The sequence below is a fragment of the Perca flavescens genome, chromosome 9, assembly GCF_004354835.1.
Source record: "Perca flavescens isolate YP-PL-M2 chromosome 9, PFLA_1.0, whole genome shotgun sequence".
Classification (NCBI taxonomy): Eukaryota; Metazoa; Chordata; class Actinopteri; order Perciformes; family Percidae; genus Perca; species Perca flavescens.
The window spans coordinates 32,935,494-32,958,702 of NC_041339.1; the positions used below are offsets into that span (position 1 = coordinate 32,935,494).

Sequence of the window (23,209 nt, forward strand, 5' to 3'; positions counted from 1 at the left end):
ACAAGAGTTAATTTCTCACTTGTGTGTTTTCTTTCTGCTCTTTGTTCTGTGATTTGCATGTGTTGTCAGTGACTGTGTCACCTGTGCGGTCCGGCCGGTGAGGCCTCTGTACCGGCCACGGCTGCCCAGTGAGCCCGGCTGACACACCGAGGTTTCGCAAGTTTCTCCACAGCGTCTTTCGGTGTGTGTGTGTGTGTGTGTGTGTGTGTGTGTGTGTGTGTGTGTGGAGGGAAACCCTGGCCTGCAGGGAATTTAACCAGCAACCCACAGGTGGATGAATGAGATGAGACTGTGGCTGTGGACTACTGCTTTATAAAATATTTGTAAGGCTAAATTATTTTTTTTCTGAATTAGTCATGGCATTTGTTGCCGGTGTTCTGAGAGAGAACCGGATTTAAACCCGTTCATATGTGCAGCACCATCTTGCCATCTGTCACTACTGAGATTCCAATGAAAACCAACCACATCCTGAGATTATATCTTGGACCAAATACAAAAAGCACACCGATTTTACGCGTCCATATGTAAATAGTGAAGGAGTATTACAGTGATAATGTTTTTTACTTTTTAAATATAAATTAATGGTTAAGATAATTTAATTAGATGTTTACTAGATAATTTTGAAACCAAAAAATCCTGCTAAGAGAAAGCTTGAAGTCTTTATTTTGTAGAAATGATTCTCCTAATATACGACACACTCCTGCCCCCCAGTGGTCAGCACGCAAAAGTGCATGATAGATGCATGTTGTCAGTAGGGGAGACCGGGGAGCGATATTTTTCCCCCCACTATGGCCACGCCAAGACCCGCCCTTCAATAGCTACTATTGGCCAGGCGTCCATGCTTACGCAAGGCAACGTAACCTGATTTGTACAGGTCCTATCCCCTGACCAATCGGCTATCCTAACCTTAACCACTCGAGGTGAAATGCCTAACCCCAACCAATCAAGCTGCTTTGTAGGGCGGGTCTTGGCGTGGTGGGATTCATAATGTTGCCCCCTGTGATGACACTGCACGTTTTAGAAAGAAAAAAACAACACAATTTTTAGGTAAGAAAGTATTCTTTTTTTAACTCATTTATTTTTGTGATAGCACTGCCGGCTTTGTAGTTGAACTCAACAAACTTAAATCATGTTTATTGTGTCTTTATTCATGCAGGTTGTTAGTGCAATTTTTTTTAGCTGTTAGCTGTAAATTAAGCTAGCTAGTTCATGGCGACAATAGTCTGGGTTAGTTGTAGCAAGAGTCTGGGTTAGAAAATGTTACAACCTACCCCAAGCAAAATTTTAGGCGTATTTACTTGTTTTTTCTTTAAATTTCGGTCTTGGAAAAGAAAGACAGACCAAGGCGTGCCTCTCAACCCATACAAACACAAATAATATATGAAAAAATTCATTTAAATGTCGAATGAAAGTTTCAATATCAAGTTTTTGTTATATTCCTAATTTCATAATGTTACATTTCTCCCCAGGGTATGGTACAACTAACCCGGACTACGGGGTACATGTAACATTTCACTCTATGCATTTTCTGTTTCTGTTACAAAGATAACAGCTACACCATTTAATAGCAGACAGATGCAATTATTTTTAACATTTTGAATGCCCTGGCTTAAAAGAGCTCTGAGATACAGACAGAAAGGTCGAAAATGTTACAAGTGTCCCCGGTCTCCCCTAGTTGGTGAGTTTTTACCAGTGGTGGAAGAGCTACTCAGATCTTTTACAAAAAGAAAAGTACCAACACCACAATGTAGAAATACAAATAATCTGTTACAGCTAAAGTCCTGCATTCAACGTTTTAATTAAGTAAAAGTAGGTTACAAAACTATTAGCATCAAAATAAAGCCTACAAGTACAAAAAAAACACAAATAATCATTATGCAGAATGGCAAATTTCAGAATAATATATATATTATTATTGGATTATAATTATAGATGCATTAATGTGTTCATCACTTTAATGTTGCAGCTGGTAAACGTGGAGCTAATTTGAACTATTTAAATAACTAGAGGGATCGATAGTATGTGTGAATTGTAGAGGAGTAGAAGTATAAAGTAGCATAAAATGGAAATAGGCCTACTCAAGTAAATAACAAGTACCTTAAAATCATACTTAAGTACAGTAGAGTAAATGTACTTAGTTACTTCCCCCCACTCATTTTTACTCTTTTGCCATCAAGTAGTCTGAGTTTAAGGTTGGAGCTTCACACAGTCAAAGACCTCTGAGTTCATGTTCAATTGATTTTGACAGAGACAAAAGTTTGTTGATAGGATCATATTTCACAGATGTTTTTGGGACTCAGTTTCATCACTTGAAGATGGATGACGACTGCCAATCAATCAGGTGAGACGAAGAGAGCAAATACTGGATCAGTGCAATAAAGGTTTATCAACCACTGAATGTTCCCAAAGAAACGCAGGCTTTTTTTTGGATGCATTTATTGATGATGTTTCTGTCTCTTTTTTTTTCAACCCTTTTGACGCTTTTTCAATGTTTTCAGCGCTTTTTCCCCACACTACCATGTAGTAAGACCACTATCACCTACTTATTATCGCTAGTTTTACACTCATTTTTGAAAGTCATGGCCAATTTACCTAATTTATAGGAAATTATACCTAATTCTTGAGTTAAAAAATCAGAATGGATGAATAATCACAGACTGGTGTATGTCAACGTTCAGTCAGGATACTGTTTCGAAACCACTTCAGTTTTTTTTTTTTCAAATGCTATGAAATTCAATGAAAGACCTAACATTCGATGACAATAGAGATCCAATCATTTATTGTACTTGCGAAGCGCGGTGGATGGAACCATCCGTGTTGTTTTTGGGTAATTCAAATTGGTAGTAGTTAAAAAAGAAACCCATATTTCTGATATAGACATTTTTAAAATGGGTCAGAAAAAAGGCTAAATGTTGAATTTTATTTGAAACATGAAGTGCGGCACTCCCTGATATATATAGTAAATAAACAGCTATTGTATGCAATGGAACATTATTTCTGGTTTTCATTTCCAGGTATCAACCCCATCATCTTCGTCATCATCCTCTTCATCATCATCGTAGTCATTATGATCATAATCATCATCACTGAATGCCTGTGTTGCCACCAGTCTCTCCAGCTTGTAAGTCATTTTATGACACTCAAACTGTCATTAAGTAGTAACATAGCGCCCTCTGCTGCCACATTGATGCACATGCACCAATGGCAGCAACAACAAGGAAGTTTTTTTTTTAAGATTATTTTTGGGGCTTTTTCCTTTATTAGATAGTGACAGTGGATAGACAGGAAAGTGGGGGAGAGAGAGAGAGAGAGAGAGAGAGAGAGAGAGAGAGGGATGACATGCAGCAAAGGGAACCCGGGCCACTGCAACAACAAGGAAGTAAAAGAAGGAAACTGATTTATGAGCAAAATTTAGTTTTATTAAGCTCCACAATTCTATAAGGAATGTCCATAAAAAATGAAGTATAGAGTATTTTAATTCTGTATTTTTACTGGTGACCTCACATCAGTTTGTGGTCTTTTCTGAAATTGTTTTGCAGGCACTTCAGTGTGTCATAGACAGTGTTTATATTAGGTGCCTAATTAAACACAGACAGTTTCCAAAATATCCCAGGACCTCAAACTCATGCGCCCAAAGAGCACATTGGAATTGGTTTTCAAATAAATAGCTGCCAATCATCCATGTGCAAAGCATTAATCTTGTGTTTGGTTCTTCGGCTGTGACTGGTTTTGAAGGGGGTAAAGCTGTTCTCAAGGCCACAAAGCGCCTCAGTGTGGCAGCTTCCCCTTTTTCTTACCCCAAAACTCGACATTTAAGAGCAGACAGACGAATGTGTCGAGCTTCTCTGAAAATCCAAATACTTTAAGGGCATGGGAAATGACTGAAGAAAAGTTTTCTTAAGATTGAGCTGTTTCTGATTTAGCTGCCCTGATGAGCGGCATCATTTTCTCACACGACACAAAAAAACAGTCTTATCCATCTTTATTTGCACGCCATTTCAAATGAAATCAAGATTAGCATAGAAACTGCGCAGAATAAACATTTAGATCTATTTGACTCAGTTTATGTTCACTAAATTAACTGCAAACTGTCTCTTTGGAACTTTAGACTATATGTGCCATACATCAATGGACAAAAAGCCTGACGGCCCCGTCAGACACCGCCTACCAAGAGTCTAGGTCTGCCGAGGTTTCTTCCTAAAAGGGCGTTTTTCCTTGCCACTGTTGCAACAGCCACTGCTAATGCTTGCTCTTGAGGGAATTACTGTAATTGTTGGGGCTTTGGAAATTATAGAGTGTGGTCTAGACCTACTCTATCTGTAAAGTGTCTCGAGATAACTCTTGTTATGACTTGATACTATAAATAAAATATAATTGAAAAATGTAATTGAATAGTATTGTGGGATTAAGTTCATTGTTCAGTCATTAAACTATTTAATCTATCTGTACAGCATTGTACAGTGGACTGTGTGACCTGACTGTAAAATTGGCAAACTAAAAAGATTAGGCGTAAACAATTGTCAACAAATCTTGCAGGATTTTATAACATAGAAATCAAGTTTTCAATATTTCTCAAAGTGGAAAGAGAGAATATGCATCATCATAAAAATCCTTCTGATATGAGATAATGGACAATGGGCCTCATTCACCAACCGTTCTTACGAAGAAATGTGTTTTTAAACCCTTCTTACGCACTTTTTTACGAAGATTCTGGCATTCACTAATGTTTTCTTAACTTGGATTTGTTCTTAGCTAAGAACAAAATCTACTAACACTGAAAAGCCCTCTTACGCACATTTGAGTGATGACAATTTGCTCCAAATGATTGCTTACTGCATTTTATTTAATTCTACAGTCGTTTACAATGATAGTATTGTACTGTAATGTATTTCTGATCATTTGTTGATAAAAAATCATATTATTCCAAAACGACACTAACACTGCAATTTACATCAGCAATTAAACTGATTAAATCCTGCGTTATTTGGTGATTGATCGCTATTTATAGGGCCGAAATGCAGTGGTAGAATGTAACAAAGTACAAATTCTTTGTAACTGTACTGAAGTACATTTTTCACGTATCTGTACTTTACTTAAGTAGACTCAATAGTGCATAGCCTACTTTTGACTTTTACTTTGTTACATTTTGCAGCAATTATCTATACTTTCTACTCCACTACATTTCTACAATGTTCCGTTAGATTTTCTGATCAGTTTCCCCCCCGCCAAAACGTCTTCCTGACCGTCACACGTTTGTTTCACCAGTGAAGTTTGGTTGCCGTAGATATATATGGGGCACCGCTGATCCAAGCCGGCTCCGGTGCTCCAGAGCCCGGCGCAGCGCCATTGACCCTCGCTAATACAGCCCCGGTAAAAGTGAAAATGAAAACGTTTGTTTTTTTATTATTCCCGTTTTTAAATCAAAGTTGCCATCTATTTCTCTCCACAGCGTCGTTTACTCCTCCGCCAGGCTGTGTAAGACGCGTTCACATCTTATTTATTTAGCTGGACCTCTTCACATTTCCCCATTTGCGCTGCTTCACACACTTTATTTGCTTACTTGCATGGTTAAAGAAAATGAAATACATCCATGAATAAAACCAACCGCATTACGATTCTAACAACATATTTCCGTTTCATGGTTAGGATAGGAACTTTTCTTAAAAGCCAGGCCTTGTTTGTGGTTGTGGACACCGTCTACTTTTACTAAAGTAAATATGTCTCTGGTTATTTGTACTTTTATTTAAGTACTGAGATTCAGTACTTCCTCCACCGCGGCTCCGACAAGCTCCGACAACCTGTCTCCCAGGAGGTGCACAGGAAGTGTCATGTCCTTATATGGGAATTTTTGGGGCGTTTTCTTATGCTAATTAGGAACAACTGGCACGCGCTTTCAGTTACGAAGACGTGGGATTCATCAATCCTAAGAACACAGATGCAAACAAATCTGCTGTTTAAGAACACGTCATGAATCCGGCGTAAACTTTTCTTAGAAACCTTCTTAAGAACATATTTAAGAGAAAACTTAGGAAGATATTGGTGAATGAGGCCCAATGTCTCTAAAATGCTAATGGAATTCACAATCAAACTTTATTTTTCCTGATATGAGTTTTGTTAGTCTCTGGCTTTAGTCATTTTGCGACTAAATATGTATTGTATTAGTTAACAACAAGCGGTACCGTAGTTTATTAGTCAAATTACCGTAGTACAAGCTGCTAAACTAAGCAGCAGACCCAAACTGCTGCTAAACTCTGCCCTCTAGTGTAATACCAGCAAACAACATCACCCTCTTCTTCAGGGCTGGTCTTCCTTTTGTTCCTTTCTTTTATTTTCTCTTCCAGGCAGAAGGTTAGCTGAGTCCTTTCAACGACTATGTAGATTAAAACCTGGAAAGGTCTTTTCTTACGCCAGTTTCCAGATCTGCAGAGCTTCCGGGTTTTATTAAGCATATTTTCCAGATAACATGCTTCTTGGAAAAAAGCCACAGCTGCAGTGAGAAGACAGGATTTCAAGCTTACTGTAATGCCTTTGAACTGTAAAAGAAGATGCTTCAGCATTAGATAGAGCTGTTGAAAAAGCAACGCCACAAAAAGCTCAGACTACAGAGAGTCAGGAAACCATCTTGAACCTACAACAAGGATGTGTGGAAAAGGAGATTCTCCTTAAAGTACAGCAGCTGGAGGTAACTTTTAAAAAGTCAACCAAGTGGCTCTGAAGGCTGTGGAGAAGAGTCAGGCCTCCCAGCTAGCTCAGCAAAAGGAAGCAGGTGCTAAGAGAAAATCCGGATCATAGCTGCCACAATGCAGGCTGAGCAGTAGGAGGACAATACTTTCTCTGGCTCTGAAGGAGAAGGTGTAAATGGGGATGTGAGGTTGTGATCTGAGAGAGCTGAGCTGAGCCAGATGTTGGAGAAAAGACCAGAAAGCCTGATATCCTGCTTGGAAAGAGTCTTTAAACCCCTGGCCCCACCCCTGATGGAGGAGGAGAGGAAAAAAACACACACACACACACACACACACACACACACACACACACACACACACACACACACCTCACCTCAAGAACCATTTCCAGCCCATCAACCCAACTGTGTTCTGTTAAACGGTCAGGTTATGCTTGACTGATGCCTACATCTGAGGATTCTTGGCCTGTAACTAGCTGGGTGGTTCTAGGTCTGGCAACGTCAGTTGGATGGTCTGTCGGTTGTACAACTCGGATGCATTTCCATTTCCATTCATGGTTGCCCCCATGCTAGCTGTAGCATTAGCCTGTTGACATCAGGATTCAAAGCACTGAGTATCTAAGAATACCAAAGTTGTCTTTTCATTTAGTGTTCATGTGTAATGAACTTTACAGCCTCACAGGGCTTTAAACTAATTATTGTTATGAAATAATATGCTAAATATGTACATTTAGGGGTCCAACACCTTGTCCCTGGGGCGGTACCCTCTAAGGTACAGTTGTACCTTTTTCGTTTTCTTGGAAACCTTGAGGTCCAATAATTAGTCCTAGGGGGTACACTAGTGTAAATTGTAACTTTGGGGACTGAAATAGACTACTGTACTCCTATTTGGGACGGGGAGATAGAGTCAGTTCAGTTTATTCTTATTTTTAACTCAAAAAAACGTAAAACTTAAATGCTTAGCCAATTGAATAGTAAGTTTTTTCACAGTATCAGGATACCTTTTTCTTCAGTGATACAGCAGACTGGGTCACATTTGTAATCCATTGTCTGTGTGGACTCTACCGTGGTGGGGTTTTGCCAGCTTGTGGTCCATATTAAAGAAACACTGACATTTTGAATTTTGTTTGCCATCTAATCCAGAATTATAATGAGACATCACTTTCATGTGTGTGGGGGCAGTAGGCTGCAGAGAGAGGTCTGGGACTTGTTTAGCCTAGTTTGGTTAAAGGACTGAGGGTTGGGAAAGTAGTCAGCCTCAGTCATAACAAAATAAAATGGAAGATAATAACAGTTGGTCGGTTGGTCTGCTCCTCTCTCTGTCCCATGGCATTGTATCTTACCTCATATCTGGATTTCCTTGACCGTGCATGTCTTCCTGCTCCCTTGAGATTGATTCAGAGTTTTTTAGGAACTTCTGACATTCTGGAGGCCAGAAATGCCATCAAAATGTATTTTTAAACAAAATACTTTATCATTTGCACTTGATCGTCTCGTTGGTGTAGCGCTGCTCAGTTTTGAAAATGTTAAAGTGAGCGGTTACCGAGGCATCTGTATATAAATATCTCATATACAAACGTACGCTCATTAATTAGCTTAGACTGGATAATTGAACTTCAACGCTGATTTTGCTCCAAGACATATGTGTGCTCAAACCTGGCGTAGAAGTGTGTAATTCAGGGAACTCACTGGGATACCAGGGAAATTAGCTCCTGCATCGTGGTTTCTTGTGGTTGCCACAGTTACACAGCAAACTATGCCAGCAAGTTGAAAGATTTTCAAACACCATTAACTCAGACAGCAGGGAGATGCATGTTCACAAGAGTAACAGCCACCATCTCTCTTGCTGCCCCAGATCCTCAGGGACCAGAATGCCCCATATTAACCCCTTCGTTCCCGCTACTGAAATCCATATTGTTTGGCTGGAAAATGTGTTAATCTTATCATACTATATTTATTCTTTGGCTACATGGGACTAGTCTGGCTATCACCAGACCAAGCTCAAACTTTTAAAGGTCCCATGACATGGTGCTCTTTGGATGCTTTTATATAGACCTTAGTGGTCCCCTAATACTGTATCTGAAGTCTCTTTTATATAGACCTTAGTGGTCCCCTAATACTGTATCTGAAGTCTCTTTTATATAGACCTTAGTGGTCCCCTAATACTGTATCTGAAGTCTCTTTCCCGAAATTCAGCCTTGGTGCAGAATTAGACCAACTGAGACTGATCATGTGTGTGTGAGATTAGTTAAGGAGTAGGCTACTATAAAATCCACTTCCTCTCGCCTATCACGACAATAACGCTGCACAAATTAAACCAGGCAACATCCTTTACTGTCAAACTGGGAAAACCACAAATACAACGGGATTAAGAAGGCTAGTCTAAACATAACTGATGTGTGCATGTAACAAATCTCGTCTTTTTTAGGATACTTATTAGCAGTGGCGGATCTAGAAAATTTTACATGGGGGGGCAAAGGGGTAGCGAGAGATCTTGGTAGGGTGGCAGGGGAAGACGGTACATGGAAACCCCCATATGTAAACTGCTATGCCCTACTACGCCCCGCAACGCCCTGCTATGCCCTAAACTGCTACGCCCTAAACTGCTACAACTATTATTTCTAGTCATAGTTCCATTATCTTTTTTGTTACTATAATTACCATTATTTTGAATCATAATTCTCTGTAACTGTATATCTGTATCCATCTGTATCTAACCAGCGACCACCAAGACCCTGGATCTGTCTGATGTTTCTGCCCAAAAGGAAGTTTTTCCTTGCCACTGTTGCACCAAATTGTTGGGTCTTTGTAACTTAAAGAGTGTGGTCTAGACCTACTCTATCTGTAAAGAGTCTTGAGAAGAGTGAACTTTTGTTGTATATGTAAATATTTACATATCTAACCCTATAACATATACAACAGAATGAAAATAGCCAAAAACTGAAAACACGTCATGTCACAACATGTTATGTTACTGTACTGCAATTTATATGTAAGGAGAATATAAACCAACCATATGGTCCAGGGGTAACTGTAGCCTCCTCTTCCTCTCTGTCATCTTCATCTGCCTCCTGCTGATCACTCTCTCAGTCAGTCTCTGTCCCTCTCTCTGAACCTGCAGCCTCCTCTTTATCCCTCCTTCTGTGGTCTTCTCCTGCTCTGGCCTGCCTGGTCTCTCCAGTTCCCTGCCTTCTCCTTCTTCATTTCCCTCCTTCTCTTCCTCCTATGCACATCTCAGGATTTTCTTGGCTGGCAATATCCCCACTTTTAGGCTTCATAGCTTCATAGCTAATATCTCCAGCTACTCTGGCCTGCAAAAGTAAAGATGTGAAAAGTTCTTGTTATTCTTGTATTACATTACACTGTATGGCCCTGTAGCTAATAAGTATCCTAAAAAAGACGAGATTTGTTACATGCACACATCAGTTATGTTTAGACTAGCCTTCTTAATCCCGTTGTATTTGTGGTTTTCCCAGTTTGACAGTAAAGGATGTTGCCTGGTTTAATTTGTGCAGCGTTATTGTCGTGATAGGTGAGAGGAAGTGGATTTTATAGTAGCCTACTCCTTAACTAATCACACACACATGATTGGTCTCAGCAAGCACTGTGTAGTGTGTTGTAACGTAACGCCATCGAAATGGCGACCCTCTGTAAACGTTATGAATTCAAACATGCCAGTTTGTAATATTATTACATAATTATTACAAATTTAACTTTACATGAAACGTGTGTTTTAACTTCACCTGGGGAAACTGACTTCACTTTCCGAGGCTCGGCTCGGTCGCTCCAGTCTTTGCCGGGATGCAGGGCCAGCACACCGCAGCAGACTCGCTGTGTGTGTGTGTGTGTGTGAGCCAGAATGTGCGAACGCCGCTCTGCACGTTTGATGCAGGGACGTAGCTAAGTATTTGAGGGGCAGGGGGCTAAGATTACATCTACAATTATTATTTATTATGAATTAATATAAATTAATTGTTTGTTTCAATGTTTAAAGAAGCCTGTGCACATAGTGGCAGTTTTTTTTTACAAGCAAAGTTTTTTGAACACCAAAGTTAGGGGGCAGCTGTGGGGGCAAGGCCCTACAGTGGGGGGTCAGCTGCCCCCCCTTGCCCCCCTGTAGATCCGCCCCTGCTTATTAGCTACAGGGCCATACAGTGTAATGTAATACAAGAATAACAAGAGCTTTTCACATCTTGACTTTTGCAGGCCAGAGTAGCTGGAGATATTAGCTATGAAGCTATGAAGCCTAAAAGTGGGGATATTGCCAGCCAAGAAAATCCGGAGATGTGCATAGGAGGAAGAAAAGGAGGGAAATGAAGAAGGAGAAGGCAGGGAACTGGAGAGACCAGGCAGGCACAATTTGGTGCAACAGTGGCAAGGAAAAACTTCCTTTTGGGCAGAAACATCAGACAGATCCAGGGTCTTGGTGGTCGCTGGTTAGATACAGATGGATACAGATATACAGTTACAGAGAATTATGATTCAAAATAATGGTAATTATAGTAACAAAAAAGATAATGGAACTATGACTAGAAATAATAGTTGTAGCAGTTTAGGGCGTAGCAGTTTAGGGCATAGCAGGGCGTTGCGGGGCGTAGTAGGGCATAGCAGTTTACATATGGGGGTTTCCATGTACCGTCTTCCCCTGCCACCCTACCAAGATCTCTCGCTACCCCTTTGCCCCCCCATGTAAAATTTTCTAGATCCGCCACTGACTAGCTGGTAAATTAAGCTTTTACCAAAGCCGGTCGGTAGTGAAAAAAAAAAAAAAAAAAAAAGCTGGTCGGTAGTAAGGCAAACACATCCTTCTTTTGTAGGAATTGTTCCAGGGCAAGTTTCTGTTCCGTTTTCAGAGAAAACTTGCCTTTGAAATCTTTTAAAACAGCAGCGACAGCGGCATCAACGGGTTGCTGCGCTTTGGTGGCCGCCACGTTGAATGTAAACAAAAAGCTGCTTGTTGTCGCTTCTCTATCGTCATCGTGTTAAACCCAATAATAATAAACATAATAAATAAACACAATATTAGCATTTTTCTAATTTTTCAAAAATCCTGATTTGACTATTGATAAAAGTGTGATTCATGTGATTTAAAAATGTCTAAATTGTACTGTTAGATGCTTTCCCAAAGTATGTCCGAACCAGATTCCAAGACCTTAGACCAATCAGAACAAATGTTGTGGTATTTGGTCTTTGGGCACATATATGGGTTAGCTGTTTGTCAGTTGTTTAGGAGAAATGTGATTCATTGCAAATTTATTAGGGAATATCCTATTCTGAGTGTGTCATATTCCTAAATAAATTAGTTTTTAACCAAATTACTACAAACAAGGTGCGAAGGTGGCACTCTGCTAGTTTTTAGTCTTAGGCCCCCTATTGGGTTAACCCAGCCATTGCTCTAAATATTGTGTTTACACAGGAAAAAGTGTAAATCATCCACTCAACTCTCAGTTTACGCTCACCTTAAAGTCTTTTGTAACATTTCTGAACTACTCATTATGCAACAACCTAAATCAGGTCTTTATTTGGATCAGTAGCCTAGCATTACAATGTATCTCATATATATATATATATATATATATATATATATATATATATACTACCGGTCAAAAGTTTGGGGTCACTTAAAAATTTCCATTCCACTCCATTACAGACAGAATACCAGCTGAGATCAGTAGCATTGTTTTTTAAATCAGGGCAGCAGTTTTCAGATTACATTATGTGCTTACATAATTGAAAAAAGGTTCTCCAATATTGTAGAAAGAAGTGACTGATCTTTAATGAGATATCTACATTGCCCATTATCAGCAACCATTCATCCAATGTTCCAAAGGCACATTCTGTTTACTAATCTGATATCTGATATAGAAAAGGCTAACTGAGAAAACATTGGAGAACCCTTTTGTGATTATGTAAACACAATCTAAAATACGTAATCTGAAAATTGCTGCCCTGGTTAAAAAAACAATGTAACTGATCTCAGCTGGTATTCTGTCTATAATGGATTGGAATGGAAATTTCTAAGTGACCCCAAACTTTTCACCGGTAGTGTGTATATATGTGTGTGTGTGTGTGTGTGTGTGTGTGTGTGTGTGTGTGTTAAATCAGGTGTTAAATTGAGCAGGATCCAGCAGAAGTGAGACAAAAGTCCCATTTTTACTGTAGGAGTAGCTTTTAGTAATTTATTTTTGCTTTCTCAGAGTACTACAGTTAATGGGTGGGGGGGTTAGGCTTTGTGTAACCCTCATGATATCGCCTTACTGTAGAAATGATCTCTGTGGATGGTCCCAGCCACTAGATGACACTATACTCCACCATATTGAAAATTCAGCACTCCACTAAAAAAAATCCACTAGCTGCAGGGCCACTTTGTGTGACTTTTCATCATGGAGGGTTGCATTTAGGAAATTAGAAAGGACTTTGTTGTCCAGTCAAAGACGTTCTTTTCTTTTCTTTTTGAACTGTAACTGCTGTTGCCGTTACCAATCCCACCTGACATTTTTTGGACCCCAAAGTGTTCAAAACACTAGAAGGAGGCCACTTCAGTAAGACTAACAGGATAGAGTCAGTTAGTCCCTCACCCGTGGGTTTTCTGACACTGATTCTGGATTTGAAGCTTGCTTACAAGCAGATATAAAGTATCATGATCCTCTGTATAATTTGCTGCCACGTCTTTCTCTGCATCATAGAAGAATTTGTGAATTTGTGTTGCACATGTGGCTTTTTGGCCAGTTCAAATGTGAAATATAACTTGTGAAAGCATGGATATCACATGTGGTTTGCATGTGTAATACCTTAGAATTTTTAAAACTGGCTGAATTTTGTTCTTACTTCATAGACAATTACTTTCAAGCAACATGAAAAAAGATTTTTATAGAGTACTGTGCTCCAGAGAAATGTTTTGAAACCCATAGTGCACTTTAACACGAGAAATAAACACTGAGGTAACAGATATTAAACATCCCAGCGAAAACATTTTCTCAGACGTCACATTCAGCACACAAATAGTTACTCGACAGAGCATTTTAAGAGACTGTGATTATGTCAGTGGCCTAATGAGGAGCTGCCACTGCCAAATCTCTATCTGCATATGTCAGCCATGAGGGATGCTGCATTTGAGTCACGACCAAAAGCCATGTAGACAAAAAGAGAAGCAGCACAAGTGCAGCCGCCCCAGCCTGCCCTCTGTTTGTGTGAGAGGTAGCTCTCTGTGAGTCTGATCTGTTTACCGCACTCTAAAAATACCAAGTTGTTACATTTCCATAGACGCGGGCCCTGTCGTTTCATTTGTTTATATGGTGTCTTCAGATGTTGGCAACCCTGGATGTCCACATGGAAAGGAGCAGCCTCAGGATGCCAAAAGACTTACAGCTGCGTTAGACAGGCTGGAGGTGGCTGTAAAACATGCAAAACCTGGAAATAGTCAAACTAGAAGTGGCTTTGTCCTTTTATGTTCTAATCTAACTTTCAAATGACATTTATCTTTTGAGCCTCACACCTCATATCAGCAGTATACAAACTTTAATGATCAGCCTGTGTGGTTGTTAGCTTTCTATATTGCTTTGAAAGTATGTTTCCTAACACACAACTACATTATCAACGGTGGTGAAAAGAAGCAGTTGATAAAATGATTCCTGATTTTGGTTTAAACTACCCAACAGGATGTAATGTACAGTATCTCCACTTTGACCTTATGCAACATTCAAATTGTCTTCACAGCCATTCTGTTGTATAAAGAGTACTTTTGATCCTTAACTAAGTGTAAATTGATGATAAAACTTCTGTACTTTGACTAAAGAAAGATTTTACATGTGGGACTTTTACTTGTAATGGATTTACGGTGTAGAAAAATGGAGCTTCATTTCAATATAGTGGCATTGCTACGTTTACTTGAGTAAAGGATCGGAATACTTCTTTCAGCACTGCAACACCCCCAATATAATCGCAAAATGCATAGCAAAACAGAAACTATTGAAATAACAGAAATTTCACTTTTAAATCACTTTAAAAATGAATATTATTTATTAAGCGATAAAAGATTTTTTTTATCTGAAAAATAAGATTCAAAGCAGCCTTTTTAGAGCTATATGTTGCACATTAGATTATTATACTGTATGCGTTCCTTTGTTATTAAATGTCATACAGTTTAGAGAATAATACTAATTCAAAACCTGACCATCAGTGGTGGAATAATCAGATAATTTACTTAGGTAAAAGTAGCAGTACTACAATATACAAATGTTCCTTAATAAGTAAAAGTCCTGCATTTAACCCCTTACTTATTACAGAAGTATTAACTGCAAAATATACTAGTATCAAAAGTAAAAGTACTCATGCAGTAGAATGGCCTCTGTCTATGGTATTATTTGATTAGAATCTAATAAGAATCTTAATGTTGTAGCACTTTGCAAAGGAGATAAATTGAAATACTGTTGAGTAGTTTAATCTATATAATCATGCTTGAAATATGATGAACTGATCTCAGGTTTTTCATGTTAAATCATATTCTGATAAATACAATAACTCCAGCTGCCAAATAAAGGAGTACAATAAAGTAGCAGATCATTAAAATAATCAAATGTACTTTCCACCACTGCTGGCCATAACTGGATGTGTAAACGGCCAGAAATCAATATTCAATATGGAATTCTGTGTGTTTCTGTTTCATGCAAGCTCAACATCAGCTCCCTTTTAAAGCAAAGTAAACAACCTTTCTACATGGATGTGCACGGAAAGACAGAAGTCTGTTGGAATGTAGCCTAAAATATATATCAGCTTTATTGAAACCTTTTACAGGACAAAAAAGTTGGCAAAGGGTTATACAATAAGTGCAAGGTTTGTTGCAGTTCATGTTAGCCTCAAGCGTCGTGTGTGTGTACTTGAATAGGATAGAACATAGTTACATAGAATATAATTAGTTTGCACGTGTTACAAGAGCAAACACATTTAAAAAAAAGTTTCTGAAGCTTCTTTTGTAGAAGAAGAAAGCGCTTGTCAGGGTTCATATTGGCAGAGTGTTTTTTTTTTTTTTTTTTTTTTTTTTTTTTTTAAAGGCATCTGGGGGTTTCTTCATTCATTTCCTTCAATGCATAAGTTTCTCAAGTCCAACCAAGAAAAGCTACTTTGGCTGCATGTAGGAGGCAAACATGTGAGAGCGGACGCCAAGATACATCCTCGTATGAATCGTCAAAAAAAATACAAATTACAAATGTTCGCTTTGTTCTCCTGTGACAGAGCTGCAGTTTGACCGTGGCCGTGTGTCTCACATCACGCATGGTTTGATGTCCTGGCAGACGCTCTGGGGATGGTGATGGTGGTGATGGTGGTAGTAGGAGCCGCCAGCCGAGGGGTGGAAGGACGAGATGCCGTTAAAGTTTAACACAAAATCTTTCCTGTCGCACACCGAGGAATGGCTCTGGTAGCGTGGAATCCCCACTGCAGAGGAGACGGTAAACACATGTAAATACAGAAGGGAAGACGTGCATATTCATTAGCCTTCATGAATAGCCTATGGTTTTATTTTGAGCATCTTCAACCAGGTTTTGCATTGAATTATTCTGCGCAAGAAAACAGTGTGTGGGGGTAAATGTCGTTTGTTGTGACCAGAAAGGAATGTTAAATATCTTTAAAATAAAATATAAAATACCTTAAGATGTTTTATAACCCGCAAAATCTATATTCCCTGTCCTATAGACTTTACAAACTAACAAAATTGACTGCATGAGGACGGATAAGGCCTTTGTTTTAATGTATTGTTTATACGAAATATATACCCCCCTAGCTGCCTCACATCTTTACGGATTAATTTACATTTTTGGAAAATTGTTATTTCTTTACACAAGAGCAGACATAACTTATTTTGTAATGTTTTTTTGAAAATGTGCCTTCTGTACACCTTCCACAAGATGACAGCGCAATCATTTCCAATAATGTGTTTTCTTTAAAATGCACCGAACCTTCCTTTAGCTATTTTAAGGAATACATTGAATGCTTTTCTTTTAAATTAATAACCAATAACAGTAATCAATATAAGTGTTATTTTTTTTCCTCCAGACCTGCAAGAATATTTAAATGAGACTCAGTGACCGTCATTTTGTGTCTGTAAGCGAGCCTCTATTTCCAGAAAGAGAAAAAATAAATAGAGAGGCTGTGGCTTCGTCCAGGTCATAAGGACTCCAGATGTGACTGTGTTTTCCAGGGGAAGACAGCAGGCTTTATCCTCCGGGCCACAGCTCGCTGCCCTGCGCCCGTTTTCACAGACAACACACACACACATGCCTCTCTGACTGACAGTGTGCAGTTAGCGACCCTGCACTGCGCAGTCCAACACATTTATCCCCCGTACAGGCTCAATTAGGACGCTGCGTAAAGTTTAACAAGGCCTTCCGTCTCTGGTGGAATCCTCCGCCGGTGTGGTCCGACCTGCACAGTTTTGTTTAGTTAACCTCTGGGACCCTTTCGGGCTCCAGCATGGGTTACTCGCCTCGGTGAAATCCCCAGACTTTAGTAAAGCCTCAGTGTGTTATGTTAAAGCAAATGAGCGTGAACTGGGGAGGTGAATTAAGAAAGCGATCACAAAATAGGTGTTTTTCTTAATCTTTTTATCAGCAAAAATATCCCGTGAACACTTGTACCGAATAGATGTGATTTAGAAAATCCCGCAGACTGTGGATTAAAGAGACATACATTACACATTTAGCTCCTAGAATCTAAATATATTCATTATTTATTGGCCTCAAAAACATTTTGAAAAGTAAAACACAATTGTACTGAACGAGTCTTCAGGTCAGTGCATGGTCTTGGGTGTGTTTTATTTTTTCAATTAACATTCAATTTAACTTTATTATTCAATCGAAGTGATAAAAACAATTGATACAATATTTTGTCACCCACAACTTCCGAGCTTAGGAAACACTCAGACTGAAATAATTTAGAGTCAAGTATAATTAAACTATATCATTAAAATAAATAGTACTAAATTATATATTTATTTGTATTACTCGCCTGGCACGAATAGGCTATGTATTTGTTAGTTATATTTATAAAATACATAATTTCATAATTGAGTTTTGACTGCTTCAGGAATTTGTCACATGCCTCTGCTGCACATATAAACACAATTTAGCATGTGAGGTGGACATGCTGTGAGGATTATTAAGTGTTTTTATTAATTTGTTTTTATGATAACCCCCCAAAATATTAGACGGGGTTTGCCTTCCCCAGTGGGAGCCATAGGCCTTCGTGAGTTTGTGGTACCTGATATGTCGGTGCTGTGGCTGTCCCTGCCGTTCTGGTGAAGATAGCTCTGCTCCAGGGAGTAAGGCGACATGCCGGAGTGTAAACCAGAGGATGCGGGGCTGCTGGAGGTTATAGGCTGCTGTTTGATGTAGGGGGACCCGCCGGAGGACGCCCAGTGTGCGGATGTACTGGCGTACGGGGAGTGGCCGTCCAGCGCGCTGGCCATGGCTGGAGAGGACGGGACGGGGCTGCTGCTGCTGTCCGGTCCGTACTCCCCGTTAGACGGCACAGGACAGCTCGCCATGTATGTGGAGCCGGGGCTCGGGGACATGTGGGGTACGTGGTGGCCGCTGCTTAGCCCGTCGTATCCCCCGGCCATTGAATTGCTCATCATGTCCAAGTTGTAGCTGTTGCCGTGACAGGCGAGAGTGGCGGATGGAGATTGAAAGTCAAAACTCTGCGGGAGAATGGAGGTGCCGAAGCCTATTCCGTTCATCATCCGATACATGGGCTTCAGAGCTTGACATTTTCTTCTGAAGCCTCTGGGTCTGCGACGAAACGAGCCTTCCTCAAACATGAACTCACTGCCCGGATCGATGGTCCAGTAATGGCCTTTCCCCGGCCTGCCCAGCCCTTTGGGCAGCTTGATGAAACACTCGTTCAGCGAAAGATTATGCCGGACCGAGTTCTTCCAGCCCTGATATGAGCCCCTGAAGAATGGGAAGCGAGCCTGGAGGAACTGGTAGATCTCACTGAGTGTCAGTCGTTTGGTGGGGGAGCTCTGTATTGCCATAACGATGAGAGCGATGTAGGAGTATGGCGGCTTTTCCGGTCGCCGTAAACCGGAGCTCGTCTTCTTTCCTTTAATGGCGGTGGAGGAACTTTCTGTGGCGGCTTGTGGGCTCAGCATGGCGGGGTGCAGGGCGCCGGACGCCGGGCTGGATCTCAGAGGAGGCGGAGGGTCCAGCTGCTGCTGAGGGGTCTCGGTCGTCATGTCAGCTCTGACGTACGACTGGCGTAGAGTGAAGAAAGGGAGGGAGAAAAGACGAGCCGTGAGATGTTTCAAAAGAGAAATAAATCGGGATCCAGTGGTCAGTGTCCTTGCAAGTGAGCGTTACACCGCCAGTGGTCCTCAGAATCCAAGCGCAAAATGGAGTGAAATCTGTCTCCAGTTACGCACGACTCTCCAGTTACGCACGGTGCTCCCTTGACGCATGCAGAACGCACGGCGAGTACGCACTGACAGAGAGAGGAAGAGGAAGAGAGAGTGGGGGGAGCTGGTTATCCACTGGAGACTGAGTGTCCAGGGCTTTAGCTCGACACGGGGGCTCCACTGGGTGTCACAGCGGCGCTAAGTGGTGCTGTGTGGCGCGCCGGGTGGCCATCGACCGCGTTAATAATCCCTCAAGTGGAGGAAACACAAAAAAACTCGACTTATTGCGCGCAAAAGTCCAGCCAAACAAAGCTCGACCACCTATCATTTCATAAATCTTTCTTCCCTCTGCGAGAGCCCCCCACCCCTTCGCCTCATCCACATTGTGCAAATCTCGCTGAAATCAGTGACGAATATAGAGCCACCCCCCACTCAATCCTCTTGCCAAATCTGGCCCAAGTACACTTACCGTTCTCAACAGCATTAAAGCCCCTCGTTCTCTCATCGTCTTCTTTCCTCCCCTCCCACCCTCTCGCTCCAACTTCGGACTACACGCAATTAAGCCATCTATCAAACCTCCCCCAGACATCCCAATCAACAGCGCCACACGCCAGACGCACAAGCTAAAAAACGAGCTTTTTCCCCCTCTGGTCCTGCATGTATGAAGTTGTGATTTCAGCCCGATGTGCCACAGATCATACATTTTCCTGACACGAATAAACCACCACAACATGTGCAAAAGGTCCAGCTTACAATTGAAACAATGATGAGCCTAAACATTCACTTGGGCCTACATGATGTCTGCGGCAGATGATACTCTAACGCATCGCTGTGGAGCAATACAAAAACGCACCAACTTGTATTATTTGTATTGTTTTGCTCATAATTTCCTCCCAAACTGGTCCAGAGGATAACAAAAACAAACTGTCGCGGTGCCGGGCTGGGTCGAGGAGTGTGAGAGATGGAGAGGTGGTGGTCTTTGCCGTGCGTGTGTAAGCGGGGGGTTGCTCTGAGTAAATGACTTTGACATGAGTGGAAGCAGGCTTTTTCCATCAAGCCCGGCCCTGGATACCACACACAGCGCGCCAGTGTCAGCTTACCGCCCCGGGCCAGAGCCGGTCCCATGGGCCCCACGTTCATTAGAGAGAGAAAAGCGAAATTAGGCGAGCGGGCGTCGACAGTTTCCTCCCCTATGGAGACATCACACACAGATTTGTCCAACATGATGGAGTTATATATCACATAAAGGTAATATCAACATCCGTGCTGCGACAGAGATCATTGAAGAAGAAAAAAAAGCGTCAAGTTATGTGGCTGTCGCTAAACCGAGAGCTTTTTGGATGTGTTGTGCGCATGTTTCTCACGATTTCTTTTTATTATGCTTTTTAATTTCTGGCCATGCATAGATAATATTTCAGCGTAATTGTATGTACATTTGATTGCGTCATTTCTTTCCCAAAGGTCCATGATGATGATGTTTGTAGGAGATTAAACAAACCTCAACACCACGAGTGGAAACTTCGCAGTAAATAAACATAGTTCCAATTTTTAAACTTCATTTCACACACTCAAATCTGTGTCTGTGCACGTTTTTGCCGACACAACCTTTTGAAATTTAGATATAGCCTGGACGATTTTTCCAAACAATAACCAGCAACAATAACCTTTGCACTTTGCACAACAAAGGATGTGTGGATAAAATCATTTTCCACCATGACACACGCACAGACGCGCGCGTGCACACACACACACACACACACACACACACACACACACACACACACACACACACACACACACACACACACACAGCAGTTTGGAGGAGCTTTACAGCCCCAGAAATTTCCTGCAACATCAAAACTTATGACCCCCGCCGTGATCAGGATGCCTCGGCTTGCAGAGGGAATCTTTGTTCTGGGAGCGCTTTGAAGACGACGCTCCGGCTACTTTTACGCACCGAGATTATACGAGCTCCTTATTTAGCCTTATGGAAATATCAAGTGACCAGCGGCCAACACGAAAGCTATTCAGAGGTGTTTTTGATAGAAGAGTTTACCTTTGGAATACAGTCACGGCTGGAGGCCCATATGAGCCTAATGCCGACACAATAAGGCCTTCTGTTTGTTTTCATGTTTAGGCTGAAATACATTGTTTATCGTCCGTGACATATTAGGTAGATACGATTTTGAGAGAACGTTCTGTCTAACCTCGGGTAACCTATTTCGGGCCATTTTGAAATAAAATGCTCACGGCCTACAGTTATACTTTATTTAGATGAAGTATATTACATAAAAAAAATGATAAGGGTCCTCTATTTCTCACCAAAAAAATAACCAACAAATATTTAGAAACACGTTTTTTTTCCCCAATATAATATAGAAACACAACGTTTATACATAACAATAATTAGTGTTGTCTTAAATGCCCCATGTTTTGATTGCCCTTTTTTATATTATATTGCCCTGTAATTAACACAGTTCATTAAATAAAACAATAACAAACACTGAGTTCAGCTCCTTTTAACGGTAATCTAATATTCGTTCGGCTGCTCGGGGTTTTCTCCGCCTGCGTTTCCTGTGGCGGCGCCGGGAGCTTTGGAGCTGCCTGGCCGGGACTCTGGGAGGTCAGGCGCGGTTCAGTTTGCCGGAGTGACAGACTGTTTGGACTTCCTAACATTGTGCCTGACTTAAGGTTTGGTTTCATAACACTGTGGGCCTTATTCGTTGGCAGCCAGGCCCGAGTTCCTGTTGAGGCAACATGATGATGTGGACCAGGTCGAGACAGGCATTGGTGGAAATGTAAATACAGAGAAAGGCTGTTTACAAATATGAAGGATGCGCGTCATTACAAGGATGTTAACAATGCAGGGACACTAAGAGAGCAGACAGGTGTGCTGTTCCGGCGTTTCACCTGCAGGTAGCAGCATTGTCCCTGAAAACAGGAGCAAGTCTCACCTGTCACCTGTCAGACTGCTCTGCGCGTTCTGCGCACAGCCTCAGCATCATGTACTGTAAGCTATGTGCGTAGCGATCAGTAGGGGCGGGTGAGATGTACAGTGCAGGCCTGATCAGAGTTGTAGCCTAAGGGTCAACATGGTCAAATACTGAGATGACGGCAGTGACAAAAAATACAGGATATTTAATGTGAAATGTGCAGATTGGATTTGACTCGTGCACTTGCATCCGAAGAGCTCACGTCCAACATCAGGTTCCAACATCAACATCAGGTTACAAAACCGACTTGAATTTAGTCATTTAACATATTTTAGGTATAGAGGATCTGTTATTTCGAATAATATTAAAACTCGCTTTACATTCAATTTCAAAAAAATAACAAACCCTTTGTAATTCAGTGGCATCAGTCTGGTTACATTTCTGAAAATGACATCTCATTGTTGTGGTATTTTTCTTCTTGTTTTGTGATTGCATAATATGGAGAAAAAAAAGAGCTTTTTATTGAGCAGGTATATTTTTTAAGGAAAACTCTCGGACTGAAAGTTTTTTTTAATTTAATGTAACAAAAACAGTGCACACTTCCTGTTATTATGAAAATAACAGGAACTTTATTTTAGGAAAACTGTGTGCCGGAGTCCAAAAAAGTGTGTTCTCGTCTTTATATTGAACTTAAGCGAGTAATATTATTTCGAGATTTTACACGAATGTGTCTCGTCACTGGACCAACCGTTGACGAGTCTGGGGTCTGTTTCAGGACCGCGGAGAGCAACTGCAGCCTCCTCCGGACACGAGCAGTAAACAGCCTGCAGGACAGTGTGCCATACTGTTGAAAATAATATCGTGTGTGCATATGAATCTGAACATCTGGCCGACATAAATAATCATAGATAGTTGAGTTTTAATGGCGGAAATAATGGAGTGTTTTCTTTTACGGTGAGATCTCTGCGGACACATCTTGTCTTTGTTGTGTCTCTTGTTTATTATCAGTTTATGAGAAACTGTTATCCCTAATCACAATCATGTAGACCTGATTGCATGCATCAAATCATTTTCATATTTTTAGTAAACATTGTGTGGCATATTTCATATTGTTATTTTGTCGAAATAGTAAACGTATATGGGCTGTCTGTATAAATTAGATCCAAATATAATAATTACAACAACAACAATAATAATAATAATGTT

General features: G+C 40.8%; 1 protein-coding gene and 1 long non-coding RNA gene across 2 annotated transcripts in view; one reads left to right on the forward strand and one right to left on the reverse strand.

The window, feature by feature from the left end:
- Window positions 1–964: 964 nt before the first annotated feature.
- Window positions 965–23,209, forward strand: part of LOC114562181 (uncharacterized) — a 58,361-nt gene continuing 36,116 nt past the window's right edge. The window contains exons 1-4 of the long non-coding RNA XR_003693448.1: window positions 965–1,047; window positions 2,284–2,341; window positions 3,015–3,121; window positions 15,914–16,128. This is a non-coding gene — a long non-coding RNA (uncharacterized LOC114562181). The remainder of the gene's footprint in view (window positions 1,048–2,283; window positions 2,342–3,014; window positions 3,122–15,913; window positions 16,129–23,209) is intronic.
- On the reverse strand, window positions 15,433–19,192 carry foxf2b (forkhead box F2b). The gene is made up of 2 exons (XM_028588488.1): window positions 17,936–19,192; window positions 15,433–16,114 (listed from the first exon to the last, which is right to left on the reverse strand). The coding sequence occupies exons 1-2, from the start codon at window positions 18,909–18,911 to the stop codon at window positions 15,942–15,944; spliced, it is 1,149 nt and encodes a 382-aa protein (XP_028444289.1). The 5' UTR covers window positions 18,912–19,192; the 3' UTR covers window positions 15,433–15,941.

Excerpts from the sequence above, each read along its gene's own strand:
- foxf2b (XM_028588488.1), bottom strand. The coding sequence starts at position 18,911 with ATGACGACCGAGACCCCTCAGCAGCAGCTGGACCCTCCGCCTCCTCTG. Across the intron at positions 16,115-17,935 it reads CCACAGCACCGACATATCAG|TGGGGATTCCACGCTACCAG; the intron begins GTACCACAAACT and ends TCTCCTCTGCAG.